The 22,900-nt window shown below is 40.7% G+C and overlaps 1 protein-coding gene across 9 annotated transcripts in view; it reads left to right on the top strand.

Annotated features, from left to right (window-relative positions):
* The window catches only part of wipi1 (WD repeat domain, phosphoinositide interacting 1), a 61,282-nt gene extending 38,680 nt beyond the window's left edge, over nucleotides 1-22,602 (top strand). For 6 of the 9 annotated variants that reach the window (XM_041216776.1, XM_041216774.1, XM_041216782.1 and 3 more), the window contains 5 exons: nucleotides 4,963-5,130; nucleotides 8,768-8,875; nucleotides 11,600-11,721; nucleotides 12,126-12,269; nucleotides 21,966-22,602. In XM_041216776.1, the coding sequence (XP_041072710.1) occupies nucleotides 4,963-5,130; nucleotides 8,768-8,875; nucleotides 11,600-11,721; nucleotides 12,126-12,269; nucleotides 21,966-21,994 (571 nt within the window). In that variant the 3' untranslated portion in view covers nucleotides 21,995-22,602. Of the gene's footprint in view, nucleotides 1-4,962; nucleotides 5,131-8,767; nucleotides 8,876-9,756; nucleotides 9,831-11,599; nucleotides 11,722-12,125; nucleotides 12,270-21,965 lie in introns of those variants that run through there. The other 3 variants (XR_005946576.1, XM_041216775.1, XM_041216777.1) reach the window with 3 other exon arrangements.
* Nucleotides 22,603-22,900: the final 298 nt, after the last annotated feature.

The raw sequence follows: 22,900 nt of genomic DNA, 5'->3' as shown, positions 1-22,900 counted from the left end.
ACAGGAAGCAGAGAGTAGGGATAAATGGGCATTTTTGGTATGGCAAGCTGTAACCAGTGCAGTGGCCCCAACTATTTACAGTCTGTATCAATGACCTGGATGAAGGGACTGAATGCATGATTGTTGAATTTGCTGATGGCACAAAGAGGGATAGGAGAGTAAGTTGTGAAGAGGACATAAGGAGTCTGCAAAAATGATACGGATAGGTTAAGTGAGTGGACAAAAATTTAGCAGTTGGAGTATAATGTGAGCAATTGTGAGGTTGTCCACTTTGGCAAGAAGAATAAAAAAGCAGAATATTACTTAACTGGAGAGAGATTGCAGAACACAGAGGTACCGAGGGATCTGGGTGTCCTGGTACATGAGTCACAACAAGCTAGTATCCAGGTACAGTAAGTGATTAAGAAGGCAAATGAAATGTTGTTGTTTATTATAATTTGGCATTTATTGCAAGGGAACAGAATATAAAAGCAGGGAAGCTTTACTACACCGGTAGAAGGCATTAGTGAGACCACATCTGGAATACTGTGTACAGTTTTAGTCTCTTTATTTGAAAGAAGATATAGGGCAGCATTTTCCTGTCAGCGAGTGGGGGTGGGGCCCGCTCACTGATACGTAAAATGACACGTGGTCCAAAGTCACTGTACGTCATTTAGATATTTAGATTTCCAGTTTGGCGGGTGTGTAGCTGAGTTGGCTGTGCGCCCGCCAAACTGTCAAAGGCCTATTAAGGCCATTTAAAACCTAATTAATTCAATTCACTGAGCTGCCCGTCCAACCTTAAGGTTGGCAGACAGGCGAAGAGTCCAGGTGGCCCTCGCATTTTTCATGAAACCTCATCACGGGCGGGATGAGGTTTCATGAACTGTTTTAAAATTAATAAAAATTTATACATTTATTCTTTGACATGTCCCAGCTCATGTGATAGTGTCACATGAGGGGGCATGTTTTAAAAGCTTAAAAATCCTTTATTGAAAAGTTTAACACTGAAACAAATCTCCCTGAGGCCCCCCCCCAAAAATGGGGGGAAATTTCTGGCCATTATTGTATTAGAAGCAGTACAAAGAAGGCTCTCTCAACTCATTCCTGGATTAAAAAGCTTATTCTGTGAAGAAAGGATGAGCAGGTTGGGCATATACCCTTTGGAGTTTAGTAGAATGAGAAGTGATCTTATTGAAATCTGAGGAGACTTGACAGGGTAGATAGTGGGAGAATGTTTCCACTCGTGGGAGAGACCAGATCTAGGGGACACAGTTTAGGAATAAGAGGCCTCCCTTTTAAGACTGAGATGAGAGTTTTTTTTTCTCTGACGGTCCTTAGTATGTGGCATTCTGTTCCCCGGAGAGCAGTAGTCATTGAATTTATTCAAGGCAGAGTTAGACAATTTTGATAGACAAGGGGAGTCCAGAGTTATGGTTGCAGACAGGAAAGTGGAGTTGAGACTACACCCAGATCAGCCATGATCTTATTGAATGGCAGAGCAGGCTTGAAAGGCTGTATGCCCTACTCCTGCTCCTAAGACCTATGTTTCTATTGCAAGGGAATGGAATATAAAGATAGGAAGGTTTTGCCTCAATTGTACAGGGCATTGGTGAGACCACATTTGGAGTTCTGTGTACAGGTTTGGTCTCCTTAATTAAGAAAGGATAGAATTGCATTAGAAACAGTTCAGAGAAGGTTCAGTCTGATTCCTGGGATGAAGGGGTTTGCTGATTCCTGGGATGAAGGGCTTATCTTATGAAGAAAAGTTTATCAGGTTGGACCTGTATCCATTGGCGTTTAGAACAATGAGAAGCAATCTTATTGAAACACAAAATAGGTGAATGCTGAGAAGATGTTTCCCCTATGGGAGAGACTAGAACTATGGGTACAATTTAAAAATAAGGGGCCTCTCATTTAAGATGGAGATGAGAGTTGTTTTTCTCCGAGGATCATTAGTCTGTGGAATTCTCTTCCCTAGACAGCAGTGCAAGCAGAGTCATTGAATATTTTTAAGACTGAGTTAGATAGATTTTTAATTGACAAGGGAGTCAAATGGTCTAGGGGGTAGACAGGAAAGTGGAGTTGAGGCTGCAGACAGATCAGCCATGATCTTATCAAATGGCCGAGCAGGCACAAGGAGCCTAATTAATTTGGGGTGGGCCAAATTCAGCAGCTTAGGATATGATCCAGGTAAATTGGAATCCAAGATTAGCAGGCAAAACTGCAATTGAGCAATGGGCAGCCTTTAAAGAGGAGATGGTTCGTGTACATTCCCACAAGAGCGAAAGATAGAGCAATCAAAATCAGAGCTCTCTGGTAATGAAGGAAAGAGAAATCTGAAGTAGGAAAAGGGTGTGTGTGACAGAGGTCAGGTTGATAATGCAACTGAGAACCAGGTTGAATGTAGAAAGTTTGGATGAAATGCATCCTAGGATGCAGTGGTAAGTAAGGGTGCAAATTGCAGAGGTATTGGCCATCACCACCTAATCCTTCTTAGAGAGTTTAACTGCTCCCTTTGGGGAAGGGTCAAGAACCAGAGGACACAGGTTTAAGGTGATAAGCAATTAAATGGGACATGGGGGGAAAATGCAGCGAGTGGTTGTAATCTGGAATGTACCACCTGAACAAGTGGGTGGAGGCAATTGATGCTTTCAAAAGGGAATTAGGTAAGTACTTGAATGGAAAAAAATGTCAGGGTTTTGGGGAATGGATGGGGAGTGCGATTAACTGGATTGCTCTTGCAATAATGGACCAAATGGCCCTATTCTGTGCTGTAACCATTCTTTGTTTCTATCACCTACCCTCCTGCCAATGAAAACCATTTCTCCCTTTTTTTCTTACTCTGTCAAAACGCTTCATAATGTTGAACAGTATAAAATCTCCCTTAACCTTCTTTGTTCCAAGTACAACAATCCCAGCTTCTGTAGTCTCTCCACATAAAATGGCCTACTTGTTCACGTAGATCAGAGACACAGGCACCAATATTTACCTGGAGGAAGTTGGGGGAGAGTAAGTTTGCATTTGGGAAATCCTGAAGAGCAGGTTCCCCTCAAACACTGCTAAACTTAAAGCTTCTATTTCCCTTTGCCTCCAGGCCAGCTGATGAGCAGTGAACCAGTAGGGAGGGATTGGAAAGGTAGGGGTGAAGAGTAGATTGGAGGCTGCAGCTGGGGAGTGGAGAGCAGGAAGGGAGAAATTGGAAAGATCACAGAGGGATGCAAGGGGATTGAGAAGCTGAAGCGTTGAGCTATTTGAGGGAAGCACGCCAATGGCGCTGGAAAGGTGCTTTACCTGCCGGTTCCAGGTGTCCTCATCTCCCTTTTTCGGTGCTGGGTTTTCTAAGACTAGGGAGACCCAGCCAGCCGGCCAGGGTTATATCTAAACTGTAACTAAAATCTGAGGCTCACAGACTTAATAAAATGTTTAAGTAAGGGATTTGTTTCCTGGGAGTGGAGTGGTCATTCCCCACACCCACACTCTAACATCCTGCCCTTCTCAAAACCAGAAGTAGATGGATTGGGTTCAAGTTTGACATTTTTAACATTTCAAATATCAGAGCTGATCCAAGCCCATCTATTTTTGATAGGTTAAAATTCTCCCCAACAGTAGCTGAGAGACATGAGAATATTTTGAGGAGTATTTGAAATGTGGAATATTGCAATGGTGTAAAAGAGATAATGCAAAATATTCTCCCTTGCCCCTCTTACTGCTATTTTACAATATTATTCAACAGCAGTATAAAAATTTTCCACATGCACTTTCAATCCCAAATCAGGCTTTTACAAGATTCCAAGCAAAAAATTGAAATTATTCAACTGATAACAATAGTTGCAGTTCCGGCACCCTTAACTGCGGGACCATTTTTGCTGCAGTGCATTTTTCCACCACATAGAGACACTACATAACCTTTTTTATTTCATCTGTTATCCTGCGTAAAACTGGGACCAATCAAATTGAGCCACACACCCAGTAACTGTGCTCATTTTTTTAAATAGATTGTGCGATCATGTGCACAGTTATAAAATTCCCTGAGACAGGCAACTTCCTGTCTCAACCTATCCTTGTTAGCAAAATATTAGAGAAAGCAAATCTATACAGGTGAACTCAAAAACAAATGTTCATATTTTCTATCAGTTGGTTGTCTTGTAATTTTTAATCTACATTGCCAGACTCCTGACGTAGAAGTATCACAGCTTGTAATTTTTACTATTTTTTTTGAGGCTTCTTCACCAAGACGCCTTCGTCAGCACCAACCGAACTATGACCTTTTACCACAGAAGGACTAGGGCAATGCATGGCAACACCACCACCGCCTCCTAGTTACACACCACCCTGACTTGAAAATATATACTTCTCTCTTCATTGTTGCTGGATCAAAATTATGGAATTCCCTCCTGCTCTGTTAGAGTACCTTCGCTAGCAGCTTCTCAAGGGAAATTAGGGACGGGCAATTAATGCTGGCCCTCTAAGTGACAGCCATATCCCGTGAATGGATAAAAGAAATTCCAGTTCTCCTAAGCACAGATCGGGCATAGCCATTGAGCGGTTTCCCTGCATTCTCAGTCTGTTGGCTACACTGGTCTGCAACCAAACCTTCCTTGACTTAAAGCTACATTGAGTCCTTTGACTAAGGCAAGCAATTAGACATTGTAAAGAGTCCTGCAAAACCATTGGACAATTGAAAGGGAGACGTGCAAATTAACAGGAAAGTGAACATTTAATCCTGTGCCATGATCATGGCCCTTATTGATGTTATAGCTGCATGCTCTTTCTTCACAATTTTATTCACCATTATGTGGAAAATGTCAAATGGCATTAACTCACTGCGGTATTATTACAGAGATATGACCTATCACAGTTTCTAAAATAGGTTTGACCTTATACTCATTTGCATTGAGCTGAAAAAAAAAAATTCATGTAATGCACACTGACACACATAATATCGAGTTTCTGCTCTCTGAAATGTGGTCTTGACTACAGCAGGCCCCAGGAGGAGTCTCCAACTTGGAGTGGATATATGGGGAAGATGTTTATGGCAGCCACTAACTACCTCCCTACCCAGGTATCGGGCATAATAAACCAGGATCGAGCATTTGCAACAGTACGTCTCAACTTCTCTGGGCAAAGGAGCATCTGTATGCTTACTATGTGAGTAAACATGCCAAAAACATAATGCCTGCTAAAACTAGTAGTTTTTGTAACTGTAGATTATTAACATTTTAAGTTCAGCCTGCTTGCTACAAGTAGTTTCATCTATCCACAGGGTAAGTGCTTATCGCATTAGTTCCTTATATATTCTACCTGTCACTAAAAGAAAATCCTAATATATGTTCCTTCCATTTCCACTATGATCCCTCTTGAAATTGGGTAGCATCATTGAGGCAAATGTCCCTCCCTGAGGTGTTGGCACCATGTGGGGCTGAAAATCCTTTAGGTTTCTGCTGGTTTCCTGTTATTACTCGGTGGTGCTGGGGTGTCAATGTTTCATGGCTGATGATTTGAGGCTTTAACTCCATTTTCCTGATTGCCCCCCATTACCCTTGACTCCTTTGTAGATAACTCAGCCTTGAACATATTCAATGACCCAATCTCCACTGCTCTCTGGCATAGAGGATGCCAAAGATTAACAACACTCTGAGAGAAAAATATCCTCCTCATCTATGTTAAATGGGAGACCCCTTATTTTGAAACTGTGCCCCCTAGTCCTTTATTCACCCATGAGGGGAACCATCCTTTCAGCATCTAGTCTGTCAAGCCCCTCTCAAAATCTTATATGTTTCAATAAGATCGTCCCTCATCCTTCTGAACTCCAATGGCTATATTGCTCAACCTGCAGTACTCTAGGTGTCGCCTCATCAATTCCCTGTTCAATTGCAGCAAGACTTCCCTACTTTTATACTCCACCCCCCTTTCAGTAAAAATGGACTTGCCTTCTTAGTTATTTGCTGCATCTGCAGGCTAATTTTGCTAGTCACTTACAAGGACACTCAGATTCCTCTGTACCTCAGCATTCTAAGTCTCTCCAAGATTTTTTTTCACTGTCCTTGAGAGCTCTGTCATTCCAGTCCCCACCCTAATCATTTCCTGTAACTTTGCTCTCTCCCCAAGAACTCCCAATGGTGTGGCATGATGGAAAGATTTTGTAGGCTGATTAGCAACCTACTTTGAAGCACATGAGCATTCACTTCAGTGGCCAACAAGTCCTGAAATGGGACCTGAACTTGGGGCCTTCTATTTCAGAGGCAGGAGCACTACCAACTGAGTCACTTGGACTCCGGTAGTTGAAAGTGGGCACTACCAGTGGTGTTCAGACCAGGGAAGCAGCAGGTGGGGGATTTTAAAAGCAATTTATAGTCCCCACCCTTTCACAAGGGGCTGAAAAGGAAATTTTTGGACACAGAAGGGGTTGGTCCTGGGCAATCCTTCCCTTTCCCTAATGGAATCCTCCCCAACATTGGGCATGGGGTGGGCTTAGGCGGGTGGTGCATGCACTGAACCTACTGACTGTATGAAGCAGACAGGCATTAGACATGTACCTCAAGTGGTATTTACTTTTGCCTGTCCCATGCAAATTCAGCTTTATCTGGAGATATTTCTGGTGACATTTTGCAGTAGGCTGGAGAAGAGTTTCTCAGGAGCTTGCTGATTTTCTTTGTGGTGTAGTTTAAATTCAGGTTTTCTTTCTCTGACCTTGAGTTAAATGGAGGAGAGAATTTTTTTTTTGGCAGCTTGAATATCTGACCCAACATAAAACCATCAATAGGTATGAATCTATAAACTAAACTAGAAACCCACAACAGACAGAGTATCAGTTTACCTGATATGGAATGCGTGCTCTCTTCCCTGTAGGGGCTCACTCCACTCCAGAGAGTTTGGACACAGGTTTGCACAGCCAAGGCTTAGGGACCCCTGCAATTTGTGGGTTCAAACTCCACTCTAGGACTGCCTGTTTTGCTGTTCAGATGGATGTTGAGGACCCCATGGCATTGTTTGAAAAGCAGTAAGTTTTCTTGGTATCAGCTGTATCACCAACAACTGATTACTCATTGCTGTTTGTGGAATCTTGCTGTGTGCAAAATAAGGAAAACTAAGAAAAGAGCAGTTGAGTGTGGTTTTGATATAATTTGTGTGTGGAGGTAGATGATGTGGTTATGGGTCTTAATACTCTGTCGGCTTTCACAAAAGAGAGGGAACAATGCAGACATTTGTTGAGGATGAGTGTGAAATATTGGATGTATGAACATAATGACTGAGGTAATATTAAGGGGTTGAGCCTCTTTGAAAGTGGATAAATTGCCAGGCCTGCAGTAAATGCAACCAGGCTGCTAAGAGAAGCCAGGGAGGAAATAGCAGAGGCTCTGACCGGCATTTTCTAATCCTTCATGGCTACATGGCTGGAGGAGGACTGCTAACATCAGCTCAAGTACTGCATATATTTCTGGTCACCACGTCACAGGAAGGATGTGATCGTACTAGAGGAGATTTACAAATGGAGAATTTTAGCTATGAGAAAAGATTGGATAGACTGAGATTGTGTTCTTTGGAACAGAGGAGGCTGAGAGGAGATATAATTGAGATATGCAAAATGACGAGGGGCTTAGATAGAATGAACAGGAAGGACCTATTTCCTTTAACGGTAACGTCAATAACCAAGGGACATATATTTAAATTAATTGGCAGAAGGATTCTAGACGAGTTGAGGAGAAATGTTTTCACCAGAAGTTTGGTGAGGGGTCTAAAACTCACTGCCTGTAAGAGTGGTAGAGGCAGAAACTCTCGTCGCATTTAGATGCTGTGACCTATAGAGCTGGAAAGTAGAATTAGGCTAAATTGCTATTTCTTGGCTGGCACAGACACAATGAGCTGAATGGACTCCTGTGCTGTAAATTTTCTGTTTCCGAGCTCTGCATTTGGCCTCCATAATGCACTTCAAAGCAATTCATTAGCCTTTGGGACATTTGAGATGTGAATAAGGTCTTATAATTGCAGGTCCTTCTTCCCCAAAACTGTAGATGTGTCTGAACCCAAATTTATATTCTTATTACCAGTTGATCTGTTGTGTTGTTGCAAATGTGAAGAACTGGATCAAATGTAGTCTCCATATTAAACCACCTTTGGGAGTGGGAGATAATTGGACCAGGTCATCAAGATGTCCTTCACTCCCTATGTTAAAGTTATAGGAGATACATTTCCTTACAACTACTCCCATTCTGCCAATGGAACTTCACTGGAAGTGTGCCAGAAACGATGATTCCATACACGAATGAGGTCCTGCCACATCTCTGGCCAAGTTACTTCGGCAGAGCAAGAACAACTTTGAGGAAATTCCCAACCATACACTCTGTCCACATTTTTTTATAATAATTTCATCTTATAATATTAGTTATATAGTAAAACTTGCACCAACTTTGCAGTGAAGTAGAATTGATTGGAGCATTTAACAATCAATAATGCAGATTTACCCATTACCTCATTTGCTATTTTGTTTTTTCAAAAAACTTCTGTGTGCAAGTTGATTGCCAGATTTGGACTTTCGAGGATATGAGAGGTACCAGATAAATTTGAGCTCTTTCCTTTTTATTTATTCAGGATGATTTTCTTTCATGCAGTTTTTATAATGGAACTATAAACATGTTCTTCGGAGCATTTATGACCAAGGAGGAATAGGGTGCTGAGAAGACCATTCTAGGCTGTATGTTAGGCTATGCATTGTTGTTGTTAAATAGTGGTGAGTGTATTGCTGTGCTGTTTTGGGGTTTAGTAAACACATTGCTTTGGTAAACAGGATTCAGAAGTTACCTCGACTTCTTGTTGCCGCCTCAGATGGATTCCTGTACATTTACAACTTGGACCCTCATGATGGTGGAGAATGTGTTCTCATAAAAAAACACAGGTGAGTGTTCGTTCTACATTTCACAATGAGTTTTTAGAAAATTAAGGACTGCTGATTTAGCTGCTGAGTGCCTAAAGAATCTGACTGCAGCACGCACGGCATTTACTTATGGTACCATTTTGCAAAAAGGGTCTGGAAACGGCGTCCGGAACAGAACGCATTTACAGGCACTGCAGTGCAAAATATAAGTGTGCCATATGATCTTTATTATATTTTACATTGTTGTTGGAAAGTCTAATCAATTATTTATTTTATATGGATCCAAGAAAGAGTACAAGTTGATATGTAAACTTGAACTTGCCCACTATCTTGTGGATTATTTTCTAATTGTTATCACCTTGCAGGCAACGCCAGTGAACTTAAAGAAGCTTCAAGGCTTCTTTAAATATTGAAAATTCATAAAAATATTTGTTGTGCAGCTGACTAAAGCATTTAGTACTCCAAACATGCATTATTACATAGATTTAGCTGGGGATTTTTGTGGCTTCTGATGCCCTGTTTTGCTTATGGGAATGTCAGTCTTTATTTAGAAATTTCCTTCCTTATGGTGGACTTGATTAGCCTCCAGTTATGTTGCGAAGGTTGCAAACTGTACAAGAAATAAAATTCTCCTACCAGTTAAGTTGTTGTCTTCCTTCGAAAGACCATCCTGCATAACATCTTGATGTACCTTCCCCACCCCCAGAACCCAACCCTACCAACTGGCTTTGCAAAATTGTCTCTTTATTTTCTTGCTAGCCAAATGAACTTATGCTTTTGGGAAAGAATTAGATTATCTATAGGATGAAAGGGGCCATGTAAGGGTCATCCTTCTTTATGACATTATAGTAGCTTTAAGTCATAAAGAAAGGGGTCACCCTTCACTTGATTGTTTCCACCAGGTACAAAGTCCAGTGGCAGCTGTATCTAACAGTGTGTGGAAACTGGGAACTGTACAAGAAGAATTCTCTTCAAGGTAGGTAGCCTTAGCTTGTAGCTTGGCAATAGCACCATGATATCTCACTGTCAAGGTTTTCACATCACTCAAATGCAGGGTAAGAAATAATAGTGTGATGTTTGTTTGTCAGGAACTCAGGAATTTTCAGGTGTTTTTTTAAGTGACTTCGATGTGAAGTATTTTTTAAAAATGATAAATGTACTGCACATTTATGCTGTATGAAAACTTTGAAGTGGGATTCTACCCTACTATATTTACACCTTCACTGTAAATACTATAAAGGGAGACATCTGGAACTAAACATATTAATTTCTGAGTTGCAACTTGAACAATTGTGCTTTTTATGCTGGCTAGAGGGGATAGGCAATTGTGCCATCATTAGAACTGTGCTCATAGTTACGGTCTTGCTTTAATGACCTCATGAATGGGAACAAAATATTCTCCACTCAAAATTTCATTGCAGTAGAACTTCATGACATCAAAGCAGGCAAAGGATTGCACAAAATGTCTGTTCCAGTCTATCCTGCATCAGTACTTTTTAAGATATAACACATGACAGGTCTGTCTATTGTGTTCTACTGAGGGCAGATCCTAACTCCAGGCTCATACATGTGTTTGTTGAGCCATTTACTAGAAAAGAGTAGGTGAGGTAGTTCTCCTTTGCCTTCTTGATATATATTTTTTAGGGTTTTTTCTGCTAGTTGTACTGCAATGAAGTCTGAAGAGCCCCATCTACCCTTTATGGGGGGCACTCAAACCCATCAGATGCAAGTACCCCACTCAACTTCAGTGCAGTATTCCAAGCCAATACACAAGTCTCCTCTAGCTGTGGCAATCTGGAGTAGGGGGCCGGAACCCAACTCTATTAACTCACCACATCCAAACTTGAGTACCCACATGATGTCAGCCCAGCATTTAGAGACTGTATTATAGTCTTCACATTTCGGGGCTATCTGAAGTGGGATTCAAACCCTTTTCCACTTAACTAAGGCAGGAATGCCAAAGGCTCACTCCAGATGAATGGTGGCAAGTTATAAATCTTTTGGGGCCTCTTTAAATGTGGCAATTCAGCAGAGACGTCTTTAAAGGAAACATTAAGTATTTTGGCAGTCAAATCTGAATGTTTTATTTAACACTAAAGTTATTGATGGCATATTACTCCATGTCCTAGTTAAATAAATGGGAAATGATGGCACCTAGGTTATAATGTGATGATAGGTAATAATATCACAGCCATTGCCTGAACATCAAGGCAGGCCCTGTTTGAGCAAAATACCTGCTGAGACTGGTTAGGGTGTTTCTGAAAATACAATATTTCTCCTTCCTTTGAGGCTGTATGACTGGTGGTAGGGCGGGTATGTGAGAATAATTCCCAACTTTCCCTGAGGACCAACAACACTGATGGCGTGGGTATGATTAATATCTCACCGGAGTTGAAGATGTACACCCTACGTAGCACCAACCTAATGCAGTACTCTGAAAATACGAGAGGAAAGCTCATATTTTGACATAAAACAAAAACAAAAATACCAGGAAAAACTCAGCAGGTCTGGCAGCATCCATGGAGAGAAGCACAGTTAACGTTTCGAGTCCGAATGACCCTTCAACAGAACTGTTGAAGGGTCATTTGGACTCGAAATGTTAACTGTGTCCCTCTCCATGGATGCTGCCAGACCTGCTGAGTTTTTCCAGGTATTTTTGTTTTTGTTTTGGATTTCCAACATCCGCAGTTTATTGCTTTTATCATATTTTGACATGTTGGAATTCTGCACTTTGTTCGGGTTTAGGCTGCACAGTGAAGATGACAACAGTGACACTGCCAAATCTGACTTGACACCACCCACCTCACCAACCTATGCAGCGACCGTTGCCAAAACCAGCACAGTGCCTTCGTCATCAACAATGCCAGGTATCAATCTAATCTCAGCCATTTGTAATGTTTTTTATTGACTAACCAGATTATCACATCCTATGTCCCAAGTACAACAGTACAAAAGGGAGCTCTGTGAACTGTAAAATACATTATGCAAGGGAGCTCTGTGAGGTGTACAGTACACATGAAATTTTAATAGGTTTCGGTCTATACTACACAGAGGAACTAGGTGTGTGCATTACTCTGGAGACTACGGTCTATGGAGTAAGCTATCAAATACATTATATAGGGAAGTGTGTGTGCCAACCTCTACATTTTGTAATAAAGTTGAACAACAAGTTGAGAGATGGGCTAAGCAGAGCAATATACTCAACATGTTTTGATTTGAATTATTATACCTATCCTGTAAGACTTTATTGTTGGTTAATGTTCCCTTCCAGGATATTCTGAAGATGGGGGGATTCTGCATGGAGAGATCATTCCTGAGCATGAGCTTGCTGCTGGACCATTACACCTGGATGATGAGACTGAATTCCCTCCTGTGAGCATACAGAATAACAGCCAACACTTTGTCACGCACAAGGGCAAGTGTTAATCTGAAACTGAGAAGAAAGTATTCCAGTAGAAAACACACACATTCATTCCACAATGAAGCTGACCCCTGCCATTTTGATTAACAATTTAAGGAGTGCAGAAATGCATGGCATCCAAAAGTGACACGTTTCAAACCATCCTTTGCTTAGGTTGTCTATTTTCCTCGTTTGTATTTTGTAGCACGTAGCATTATGATTAGACAGTTTGGAATAGACAAAGGTAAACTGTGTTTCTCCGTAAACTGATGATGTACCTCAGTAGCCAGAGAACTAAAAGCTCAGAGTACTGAGATGTACCCTCAGTCCATAGGCTTCTAGCACCTCTGCAAACAGTGCAGGACATGCACGTGATTGCTGTTGCTAATAGCACCAAAGTTTGAGTCTTTGTTATGTACACAGGCATCTTGGAAATCTTGTGATTGTGTTTCATTTCACAGCATTCATGCACAGTTGTAGTGGGGTGGTGTGGCAGGTGCGGTGGTCAGCCACACACCCCATGCATCCCCCTGTCCCCTTACCCTGCACAGGTCCTTACAGATTTTGTAAGGAGAAATGGAAAAGATAACTTATATCTTTTGAGTAATTAGTAGCTTAGGAGTTGACCAATTGCCTTAAACATTAGCAGAAAGAAATGAATTCAAGTGGCCTTAGACTTGTTTGGTCTATTTATTTTTGCTTGTTTTCAGCAGTTTTCACAGTATATTATGCTGACATCTTGCATAATAGTGCGTTGATTGCCACTCCAAATATTAATTTAGTTCTTTCAGTAATTGATGGGGTATTTTAATGCAGAAAGAATCTGATTTATTAATTGTTTAGCATGAAATTACTTGTACAGGTGAAAGACTGAACTCCGGATGCAAATTTCTGGCATTTGAAAAATTGAAGCTTTCATAATCTTGAAGACCCTACTTTGCATGAAGCAAATTAAAACATCAGCAAACCTTTCTGTGAACAAAATGGAACACTTATATGTGGTCAGATTTGAGTATTTGATTCCTTTTTTCCAGAATCCATTTATTTTTAAAACACTGTACATTTCCCTTTACATCCTCACAGATCTTTACTTTCGTGGAAATATGGCCTCATAACTGGGGCCACTAAAAATGTCACGTTTCAGCAGTCCCCCAACTGTATAAGTTTTAAAAATATGGCAATCCCAGGTAATTCATGCAAATTATATAAGTAATTTAAAGTTCTAGTACAGAAATAATTGCTAATAATTTCTTTTCCAAAGTAAAATGTCACTTTAAAAAAGAAATGGGGGGTAATTCCCTCAAGGGCTGGACCTCAAACTTTCTTTAAAGGCCTCTGCTAAAAGACTTTGAATGTTACACTGACGTTGCAGCCTTGATGTTCCGCAGCAACACTGACATAGTTTTGACCGTTATCTGTAACAATAAAATGTGAGTGCTTGTATGTGGTAGACATGTATGAATATATGAGTGGTTAGTCAGCACTTAATGCAGGACCTTGTGCTATCTATTTTCTTAGTCAGGAAATTAGATTCTCCATTTCTATCACATAATTTCCTAAAGACCTGTCTGAACTTTTATCCACATCACATGCACTTTAGTCGCTCTATAACTGTTGACAGTGTCTGGTACCATTAATTCAAACACACAGCAGCTTTATAGTGGTGGCACTGAATAGACAGATGAGTCACTGAGTGATATAGTTGTGGCCAGGAAATAAGTTGAAAGTTTCTATGTTTAACGACCTTCATTTGCTGTCTATTCTGCCTATGCCATCAATTTGCGGTTGAATATCAGCATTTTTTAGTAGCTTTGTGAAAACAGTCTCTGTTTTGGTGCTCGCAGCCATAGACAAGGATCAGGAGTTAAGGTCAGATGTGTAGTCTCTCAGTTGGTTGCTGTGACACACTGCCAGGTTTCTGATTGTTTTCAGTGGGTCCTATCTTCAATGGGTCTAAGATAACTTTAGATTGGAAATGTATTGCAGCTTTGTTTTTGTGACCAATCGGGATTTTTTTGGCAATTCCTAAGGATCTCTTCTGGCATACTTTCTCTTTTGTTTCAGCCTGGGTTGTCTAAGTGCTGTTTGAACTTGTTTAGATTTGTCCTTGGTACTGGGATCTGTTGTGCAATACTGAGATCTGATTGCAGAGGAGTACAGACACTTGAGGCTGGCTCCCTTCCTTTAGCTTGCAAAGTGAAAAGTAGTTGATCAGAGGCAAATTTGCCATCCCATGTTTTGAGTTGTGTTATTTGTACTTAGAGTAATTACAGCCGATGTGAACTGCACAACTGCTTCCTGTTAATCTATAATAACACTCTTAAACTAACATTGAATCAATTCAACTTTTTGCAGCTGCTCAGAAATATTTATTCAGCTGGGATTCCTTTGAACATTTGATTCTTTGTAACATGATCCTGCACAAATCATCAAAATGGTTTAGTGTCTATTTGTACTGATGTTATAGCTGAGGTGGGGTATGCTGCAAAATTCTGTATCATTGCAAGAACATTAGAATTTATAGAAACAAGGAAACCTATTCTTTCTCGAGAGACTAACCTCTCCAGAAACAACTGAATTATTTAAAAAAAAACACTGAAAATACTAAGCAGATCAGGTAGCATCTGTGGAGAGAAACTGAGTTAATGGGCGGAATTTTATGGCCTCTCCCACTGGCAGGATTCTCCGGTCCCATTGACGTCAATGGACTTATGAACGGTTCCAGCCCTGCAGCAGGGTTGTAAAATTCTGCCCAATGCTTCAGGTCAAGATTACCTTTCATCAGGACTGATAAAAGGTCATCTTAACCTGAAATATTAACTCTTGTTTGCCTCCACGGATGCTGCCTGAGTATTTCCAGCATTTTGGTTTTTATTTCAGATTTCCAGCATCCAGAGTAATTTTGCTTTTGTATTAGTGCTTCTAATTATTTCCCTAATGACTAATTCCATAGTTTTCTTTCCTTTTCAGTCAAAAAGCTCCATCTGGCTTCTCTCCTTCCTCGTAACTTTTTTACTTTTAATCTGACTCCCTGATATTGTGTACAAATAATTTAAATGTTCTATAGTGTTCTTTTCCACCCCATTATCACTTTGATAACTCTTTTCTACACAGGATGGCTTGCAAACCATAATGAGCTTACAGCAGTTTCTTAACAATTTTAATTATCCTCAGAGCATTGCAGATGAAAGTATTTAAAATGCTTCTCACAAATGACTTAACACTGGAACTCTTGACACCAGTGTTGAGTTTCAGAAGCACATAGCTCTTCCAATTTTACTTGACAAATTTAGAAGGATATTGTACATTGCACTTCACACCTCTATTGTCCAAGACTCAGAGGTTGTTAACCTTTTTGTGATTTTATCGTTTCAAAATAATTTCAAGGCATTTTTGTTTTTGTACTCCAAGTAATGACCATGTCTAGTTAGTAACTTGTCAACCTCAATTTCCCTCCTACCCACAAAGATGAATACTCCAGCATATTTAGGAGTTAAGACATTTTCCATAGAACCATAGAAAAGTTACAGCACAGAAAGAAGCCATTCAGCCCATCGTGTCTGCACTGGCAGAAAAATAAAAAAAACTAGCTACCCATTCCAATCCCGCCTTCCAGCATTTGGTCCATAGCCTTGCAGATTACAGCACTTCAGGTGCAGATTCAGGTACGTTTCATGCCACTAGAAAGAAAATAACTACATTTCTTATATATTTATGACTAAATAATGATCCTTATGTTTACAAATCAGGACAGAAAAGAGCTATTGAATGTCTCAATATTGGCTACAACCCTTATATGAATTATGCTTTTCATAATTTATAACAATGTTATTATAGCATACAATAACCCAATGTGTTGCTGAATTAGTCAAATATTTATTCAAGATTTTAAAATCTGCAACTAGTTCACTAAATATCATATGCTTCAAAACATACATGACAATATTACAATCTCAATCCCTGGGCTTTGCTCAATTACCTGATTTTCACCAGGATGCACACTAACAGTGCTACAGTTTCCCCTGGGGATCCTGGGTTAGAGATTCCTTCTGATCTACTCCTGCAAGGAGGAAGTTTGTATGTAAGTACAGGGTTTAGTTGTGATGCGTTCCATGATTTGAATATCCTTTGACACCTTCTGTTGATGCCTCAGGGAGATTGGCTCCGAATTAAAATTTGCAATTCAAATGATAGAAAAGTTTCCCTAACAAGTCCCCTCATGTGATACAGTCACATGAGTTGGGACATATCCATAACTTTTATTGAAGTCTTTATTAAAATTTAAATACCCTCATGAAACCTCATCCCGTCTGTGGATGAGGTTTCATGCTTTTTCTGAAGCCCACCAGTCTCCCGGCCTGCCCGCCAACCCTAAGATTGGACGGGCAGGTCCATTTAAAGATTTTAATTAGTTTCTCAATGGCCTTAATTGGCCGTTGACAGGTCGGCGGGCACACAGCTGACTCAGCTGTGCCCCCACCGACTTGAAAATGGAAATGACGCGGGGTGACATCTGGAGTTCTGCCCGTTGGCATCCCATGTCGGCAAGTGGGTCCTGCCCCTGCTCACCAACCGGAAGATCATGTCCCATGTCCCTAACCTCTGAAATTTCCATACTCTGCCATACTATATCTCTCCACACTTCAAAAGCCTCCAAAGAAACTACCTCTTCAACCAAGCCTATAATCACCTCATCCCAACATTTGCACTAACTCTGTTCAGTGTCCCACCCTTCTTGTGAAGCATCGTTGAATATTTTTCTACATTAAAGGTGCTAATAAAAGCAACTTGTCATTGCTCTGTGCCCTTGTTGGACAAGTCTAATAGAGAATGAATGTGCATCCTATTCCATCCATGGGAAGAATTTTCCCGTTGGTGATTGGGGCGGGGCTCACTCGCTGACGTGTAAAATGATGCGCGGTGACATCAGGCGGGCGTCCCAATGTCACAGTACGTTATTTAGATTGTCAGTTTGGCAGCTGCACACCCGCCAAACTGTCTTAAGGCCATTAAGAAAGTCATTAAAGCCGTTAAGAACGCTGCCCGTCCAACATTAAGATTGGGGGGCAGGCGAAGAGCCCAGGCGGCCTTCGCATTTTTCATGGAACCTCATCCACAGGAGGGATGAGGTTTCATGAAGTGCTTTAAAATGTAATACAAATTTATACTTTTATTCTTTGACATGTCCCAGCTCATGTGATAGTGTCACATGAGGGGACATGTTTTAAAAGTGTTACAAGCCTTTATTTGAAACTTTAACACTGAAACAAATCTCCCTGAGGCTCTTTCGGGCATGCCTCTCAAGAAATCCACCCCCCCCATCTCGCCCGCACAGGGAGTGCTCAGCGGTTCCGGGTGTGTGTCATGCTGAGTGGGCCTTAATTGGCCCACCCACATAAAATGGCGGCGATCGGATTCTGGCTCGCTCCTGCCCGCCCCCACAAAACCCTGCCCTGATGGGGAGAAAATTCAGCCCCATGTTGTCTTTTTCAGTTCTCTTCCCAAAGGTAGCTTCAACCCACAGCACCTTTACCTCCACCACGGGCAGGGCAAGGAGGCAGGTCTGGATTCCACTTCAGCTGAAAAGGGGATCTAATCTCACGCTGTTGGCACCAATCTGATTCGCACGGGTCCTCTAGCCAACTAAGCCAGCAATGCCACCCCACGCCACCCCCCACCAAAGGAGGCCAAGTTGCTGTGGCAACATCCCCTTTCACATGCATGTTATATTCTGGAGCTGGCTCCTATTTCTTTCCAACGCACGGCTGACCAGGAATCTCTCCTGTTCTTATAGCACCTGCCATTGGTGTATGTTGGAAGGATTTAGAAGTTGATGCTCAACCTTGTTGGCTATGTTATGAACACACCTTCCTTGGCCATTAAGTCCTAAAGTGGGAGTTGAATCCAGAGCTTCTGACTCAGAGGCAGGGACACTACCCACTGCGCCACAAGATCACCTCCACGTCCTTTCACCCCACCCAATTCCACTTCTTTCTGTGTTTGTTTCTGGGGGTAAATAAAATGTCCAGTGACTTACAGCTGTAATTTCTAAACCTCTTTAACTGCTTAGACTTTGGCCCTCCAACTGCCACATTATTTCTGCTGTTGTCGATTTGTTCAAGCATGTCAATCATTTATTACCATTGATATAAATAAACATTTCCTCCCATCCCAAACAACTGACTCAACCCCATCCTGTATTGATTGTCTTCAGTCTCTCAAGTCCAAAGGGCACAGTTTTGAGTGTAACCATCCATCACCTGATCTGGCTGGGCTACATCAAGTGCACTCAAGCCACATCCTTCTCAGTCGAAAGCACCCAATAGTTCATTGTCACCTTGGAGTCCAAAAAAAAAATTACCATCTTCTTTTCTCTACTACCAACCATTTCATCAAAACCTTCTTCCTTGCTTCTTGCCTCCAAAAACAAATATAAAGAGCTCATGAACTTCTTGTCCATCCGTTCCATTCTGTTGCCCTTGTTGTTTACCCACAGCCCCAATAAGCCAAACCTTTCACCCAGGCTCATCCACCACCTCCCTAGCTCTGAACCCATATTTTTCTCAAAGCAAAATACTGTGGATTCTAGAAATCTGAAACGGAAAATACTCGAAATCCTCAGCAGGTCTGGGAGCATTTGTGGATAGAGAAACAAAGTGAACATTTCAGGCTGTGACCTTACATCACAGTTTTCTCTTTCTTTCTCATTTCTCCTCATACCCTCTTCAAAATTATCTTATGAGGCCCAGATCCTAATCCATTAGACTAATGACCACTAAACTTCTCCCTGACTACCCCCTATGCTAGGTAACATCATAAATATTCTTCTCCTTTACAACTGCCTTTCAAAACCTATGTCATTAGCCCACATATCAAAATATCCAGCTTCCATCCCCCTGTACAGCCCCATCACCACAACAGCAACAATTTATATTTATTATAGTACCTTTAATGTAATAAATTGTCCCAAGACCCTTCATAGGAGCATTATAAAACAAACTGTGACCCTGCCACGTCAGGAGATATTAGGTCAGATAATCAAAAGGTGATCAAAAAAGTAGGGCTTAAAGGAGAAAAAGTCTCCAAAGTTCTCGAATGCATTGTCACCTCCCAAAGCCACGCTTATCTTTTTGGTGGGCTTCCGACCTCACCACTAACACCACCAACTTCCACCTCTGTAACAACACCATTCCCTCAGCCCATCTGTCACTGAAACCTTCATCCACGCCTTTATCACACCTAGACACAACTATCCAATGCTTTCCCAGCTGATCTCCCATTCCCTACCTTCAATACTTCATCTCATTCAAAGTTTTGCTGCCTGTATCATCCTACATAAAGCTTCGCTCACCCATCACCTCTGAGCTGCTGATTAACATTGATGCCTGGGCACTGATGGCTCCTGTTTAAAATTCTCATTCTTCTGTTAGATTCCTACATAGTATCACTTCTCCCTGAATCTGTACAAGGTATCATTTATCAACTCTATCACCCCTGCCCTGCTTACCCTAACTTTCCCATTTCTGTGGGGCTCTGGCAAAGACCTGTTCCCATACAAAGACAGTGACATCATTCCCACTGGCATTGGCAGGAGTCAGTATGAAAGCATTTTCATGAGGCCAGGAGTTGAACATCTCCTGAGCCTCGTGTTCTTGCAGACCTTTCTTGTCCGATAATCACTGTCCTGAAAAATTGCAGAAGAAATTAAAAATTGGCTCTCTAACTCAAACTCACGTGTAAATGAGCAGGAGAGTAAGATATTACCACTGGTATCACATCACAAAATGAAATAAAGCCATAATGCAGTTGCAACAAGAACAGAAAATGCTGGAAAAGCTCAGCAGGTCTAGCAGCATCTGTGGAGAGAGAAACAGAGTTAACGTTTCGAGTTCATATGACCCCCCTACTGAGCATAAGCAGCTGGATTGATGTAATTGGGCATCAGAAACTCTTTATGAATAGATAATTGGATATGACTAATAGTTCTTGTAGCGCAACTGTGATTTTCTCATATATTTATCATTCAGGAGTAATTAACTCAAAAATGAGCCTGAGGAATCGATCATTTGCGTCATTGCCTGTGGGTTAGACGTGTGAATGTTTGAGTGGGGGTATCATTAATAAATAGCAAATACATTGCTGGGTTTTAAAATGCACTGGGTGTGCACTGATGAATTCATTAGTCTAAAATTATTTTGTACTATCTAATTGCTGCCATTAACCCATTTATGTTAAGCACATTGAAATAGAGCACAAAGTAATGCTAACCAGTGTGCTGATGGAGGAAACTAAAGCCCAGTGTCTCTAAATAATAATGAAAACAAGCTATAAATGTAATTTTTGAACATGAATTATTGATTCACATGTATTGTGCTGGAGAATGTGCTGTATTGTTAGTATAATACAGAATATTTTCAAAAGCAAAATACCATGGATGCTGAAAGTCTGAAATAAAAACAAAAAGCTGGAAATACTCAATTGTTCTGGCAGCAGAGGTTGAAAGAGAGAAAGAGTCAACATTTCAGGGGTCTGTGACTGTTCATCAGAACTCATGAAGAAAGATCACAGACCTGAAATATTAACAGAATAACCTAACTTCAGTCATCACAATCATCTTGATTTGCATTAATGCAATTGCCTTTTTTGAGGACGATGGTGGGGACAATCAGTGTTTCAGATGACGTTAGCAATATGGTTTTGGTGAAACGTTTTCATATGTGTGAAAGATTTTTACCTGTGAAAGAATAGTGGTAATATGTTGTTAATAGCCGACAAGATTTCTCCTCAAAAACAGAAGATGCTGGAAAAACTCAGCTGGTCTAACAGCATCTGTGGAGAGAAAAAAAAGTTAACATTTCAAGTCCTCATGACTCTTCTTCAGAGCTAGATTTCCCCTCACTGTTTTGCCATTCCTAGTCTTACCAGGCCATTCACACTGCACAGCTGAGGTGGGTGGCTTATGTTTTGTAGGAGCCAACTGCTATAAGGTGTCTTGGGGCAGCTCAGTGACTCCTTGTTTTTCATCTGTTTGGGGCGATGTCTTGCCTTTTGCCTAGTGCTTCCCCTTAGCAGTACAGCTGATGATTAGGAGCTCAGTAATATAGATGTACCATTCCAAGTTCTGTGCATTAGTGCTGTAATGCACTGTGCCACCAAATATTTCGTATGGCATTGCATTGGTTCTATGTATCCTGTTGCTTGAAAGTTGCAGTTATAGTTTCTTGAAAACATCCTGGAATGCATTACCCACGGTGATTCATTTAGCAATATTTAATTTAACGAACCGCACTGTGAACTATGTCATGGACATAAAGACAGCATGGACACCTGTAGGGTAAATGGGAATATAAAATGATATAATGACATTGGTAATAAGCACAAATAGTGGTTCATTCAAATTCTCCCGAGTTCCATTTTTAGTGCATTAGCTAACACATTGGTGTCAAATTTCTGTGTGACGTTTAACAAAATTGTTCTGCACAAGTGTGTTAACTGGTGTGATAAAACGGCACTGAGAAGAATTTTCACCCCGAAAGCATTTACATATTTTGATTCACTTTAGTGATTGTAATAATAATGTGACCACTACTAATTAATATCAGCCAGGGCACAGTGCATGTTGTAGCCTTCGACTGTGCATGTGCAACAGCCTGTTATAACATACCCTGTCATTCCCTTATAGAAATTAAGGATTTGTTTTGGTTTTGGTAGATTTATTCATGCCGAGGAAGCCAGAGTGAGAAGAAGAAGAAGTTGTGAGACTGAAAAAAACAGGATTAGTATCGTGAGTGAAGATAGTGATTATAGACAACACGATTTGAAGAAGAGAGTCTGAAATCGGTACGCGTGAGATGGAATAATTTTAACACACAAAAGTGTTTCTCTTTAAAATAGCAAAACAAAATCCCAATTATTCAACCTTGTATGACGGCCACCAGCTTTAGTTGTTTTCAGGGAACCAAAATGGGTATGTTATTAGGAAAAATACATGACCAAACTAATCAAATTAGCATTGCCACACTGGACAGAAAAATGACCAATTTTCTTAGTGTGGTTATTTAATCCTATTATTTTGAAAGGTTTTATAATAATGTTACTTACTTTGAAAATGTTGTCCAACTCTGTATTTTATTCTATATATATATATAATATATATATATATATATATATATATCTTAAGCATATACAAATGTAGCAGTTTATCATCTTGAGCAAAATCCTCAGCTGAACAGGCTGTCGAAAGTGCCTGTCCAAGTATTTTAACATGTCAGAGTATTTTGAATGAAATTGCACAAAACTATAATGTTCATCAAATAAAGTAGCAGTAGAAATAAAATGTTGCAATATATGTTGTGTGTAATTATTTAATCAGATTTATGCAATATTATGCTATGAATGTGTTTGCATTTCAGATATTACAAGTAAATATTTGTTCTTATTCATTCATGTCATGTGGGCAACGCTGGCTTGGCCAGCATTTATTGCCCATCCCTAATTGCCCTTGGGAATGTGTTGGTGAGCAGCTGCCTTGAACTGCTGCAGTCCATGTGGTGTAGCTATACCCACAGTGCTATTACGGAGTTCCAGGATTTTCACCCAGCGACACTGAAGGAACGGTGATATATTTTCAAGTCAGGATGGTGAGT

This window comes from Carcharodon carcharias, chromosome 22 (genome assembly GCF_017639515.1).
Source record: "Carcharodon carcharias isolate sCarCar2 chromosome 22, sCarCar2.pri, whole genome shotgun sequence".
Lineage (NCBI taxonomy): Eukaryota > Metazoa > Chordata > Chondrichthyes > Lamniformes > Lamnidae > Carcharodon > Carcharodon carcharias.
This window is presented reverse-complemented; position numbering and strand designations above follow the sequence as displayed.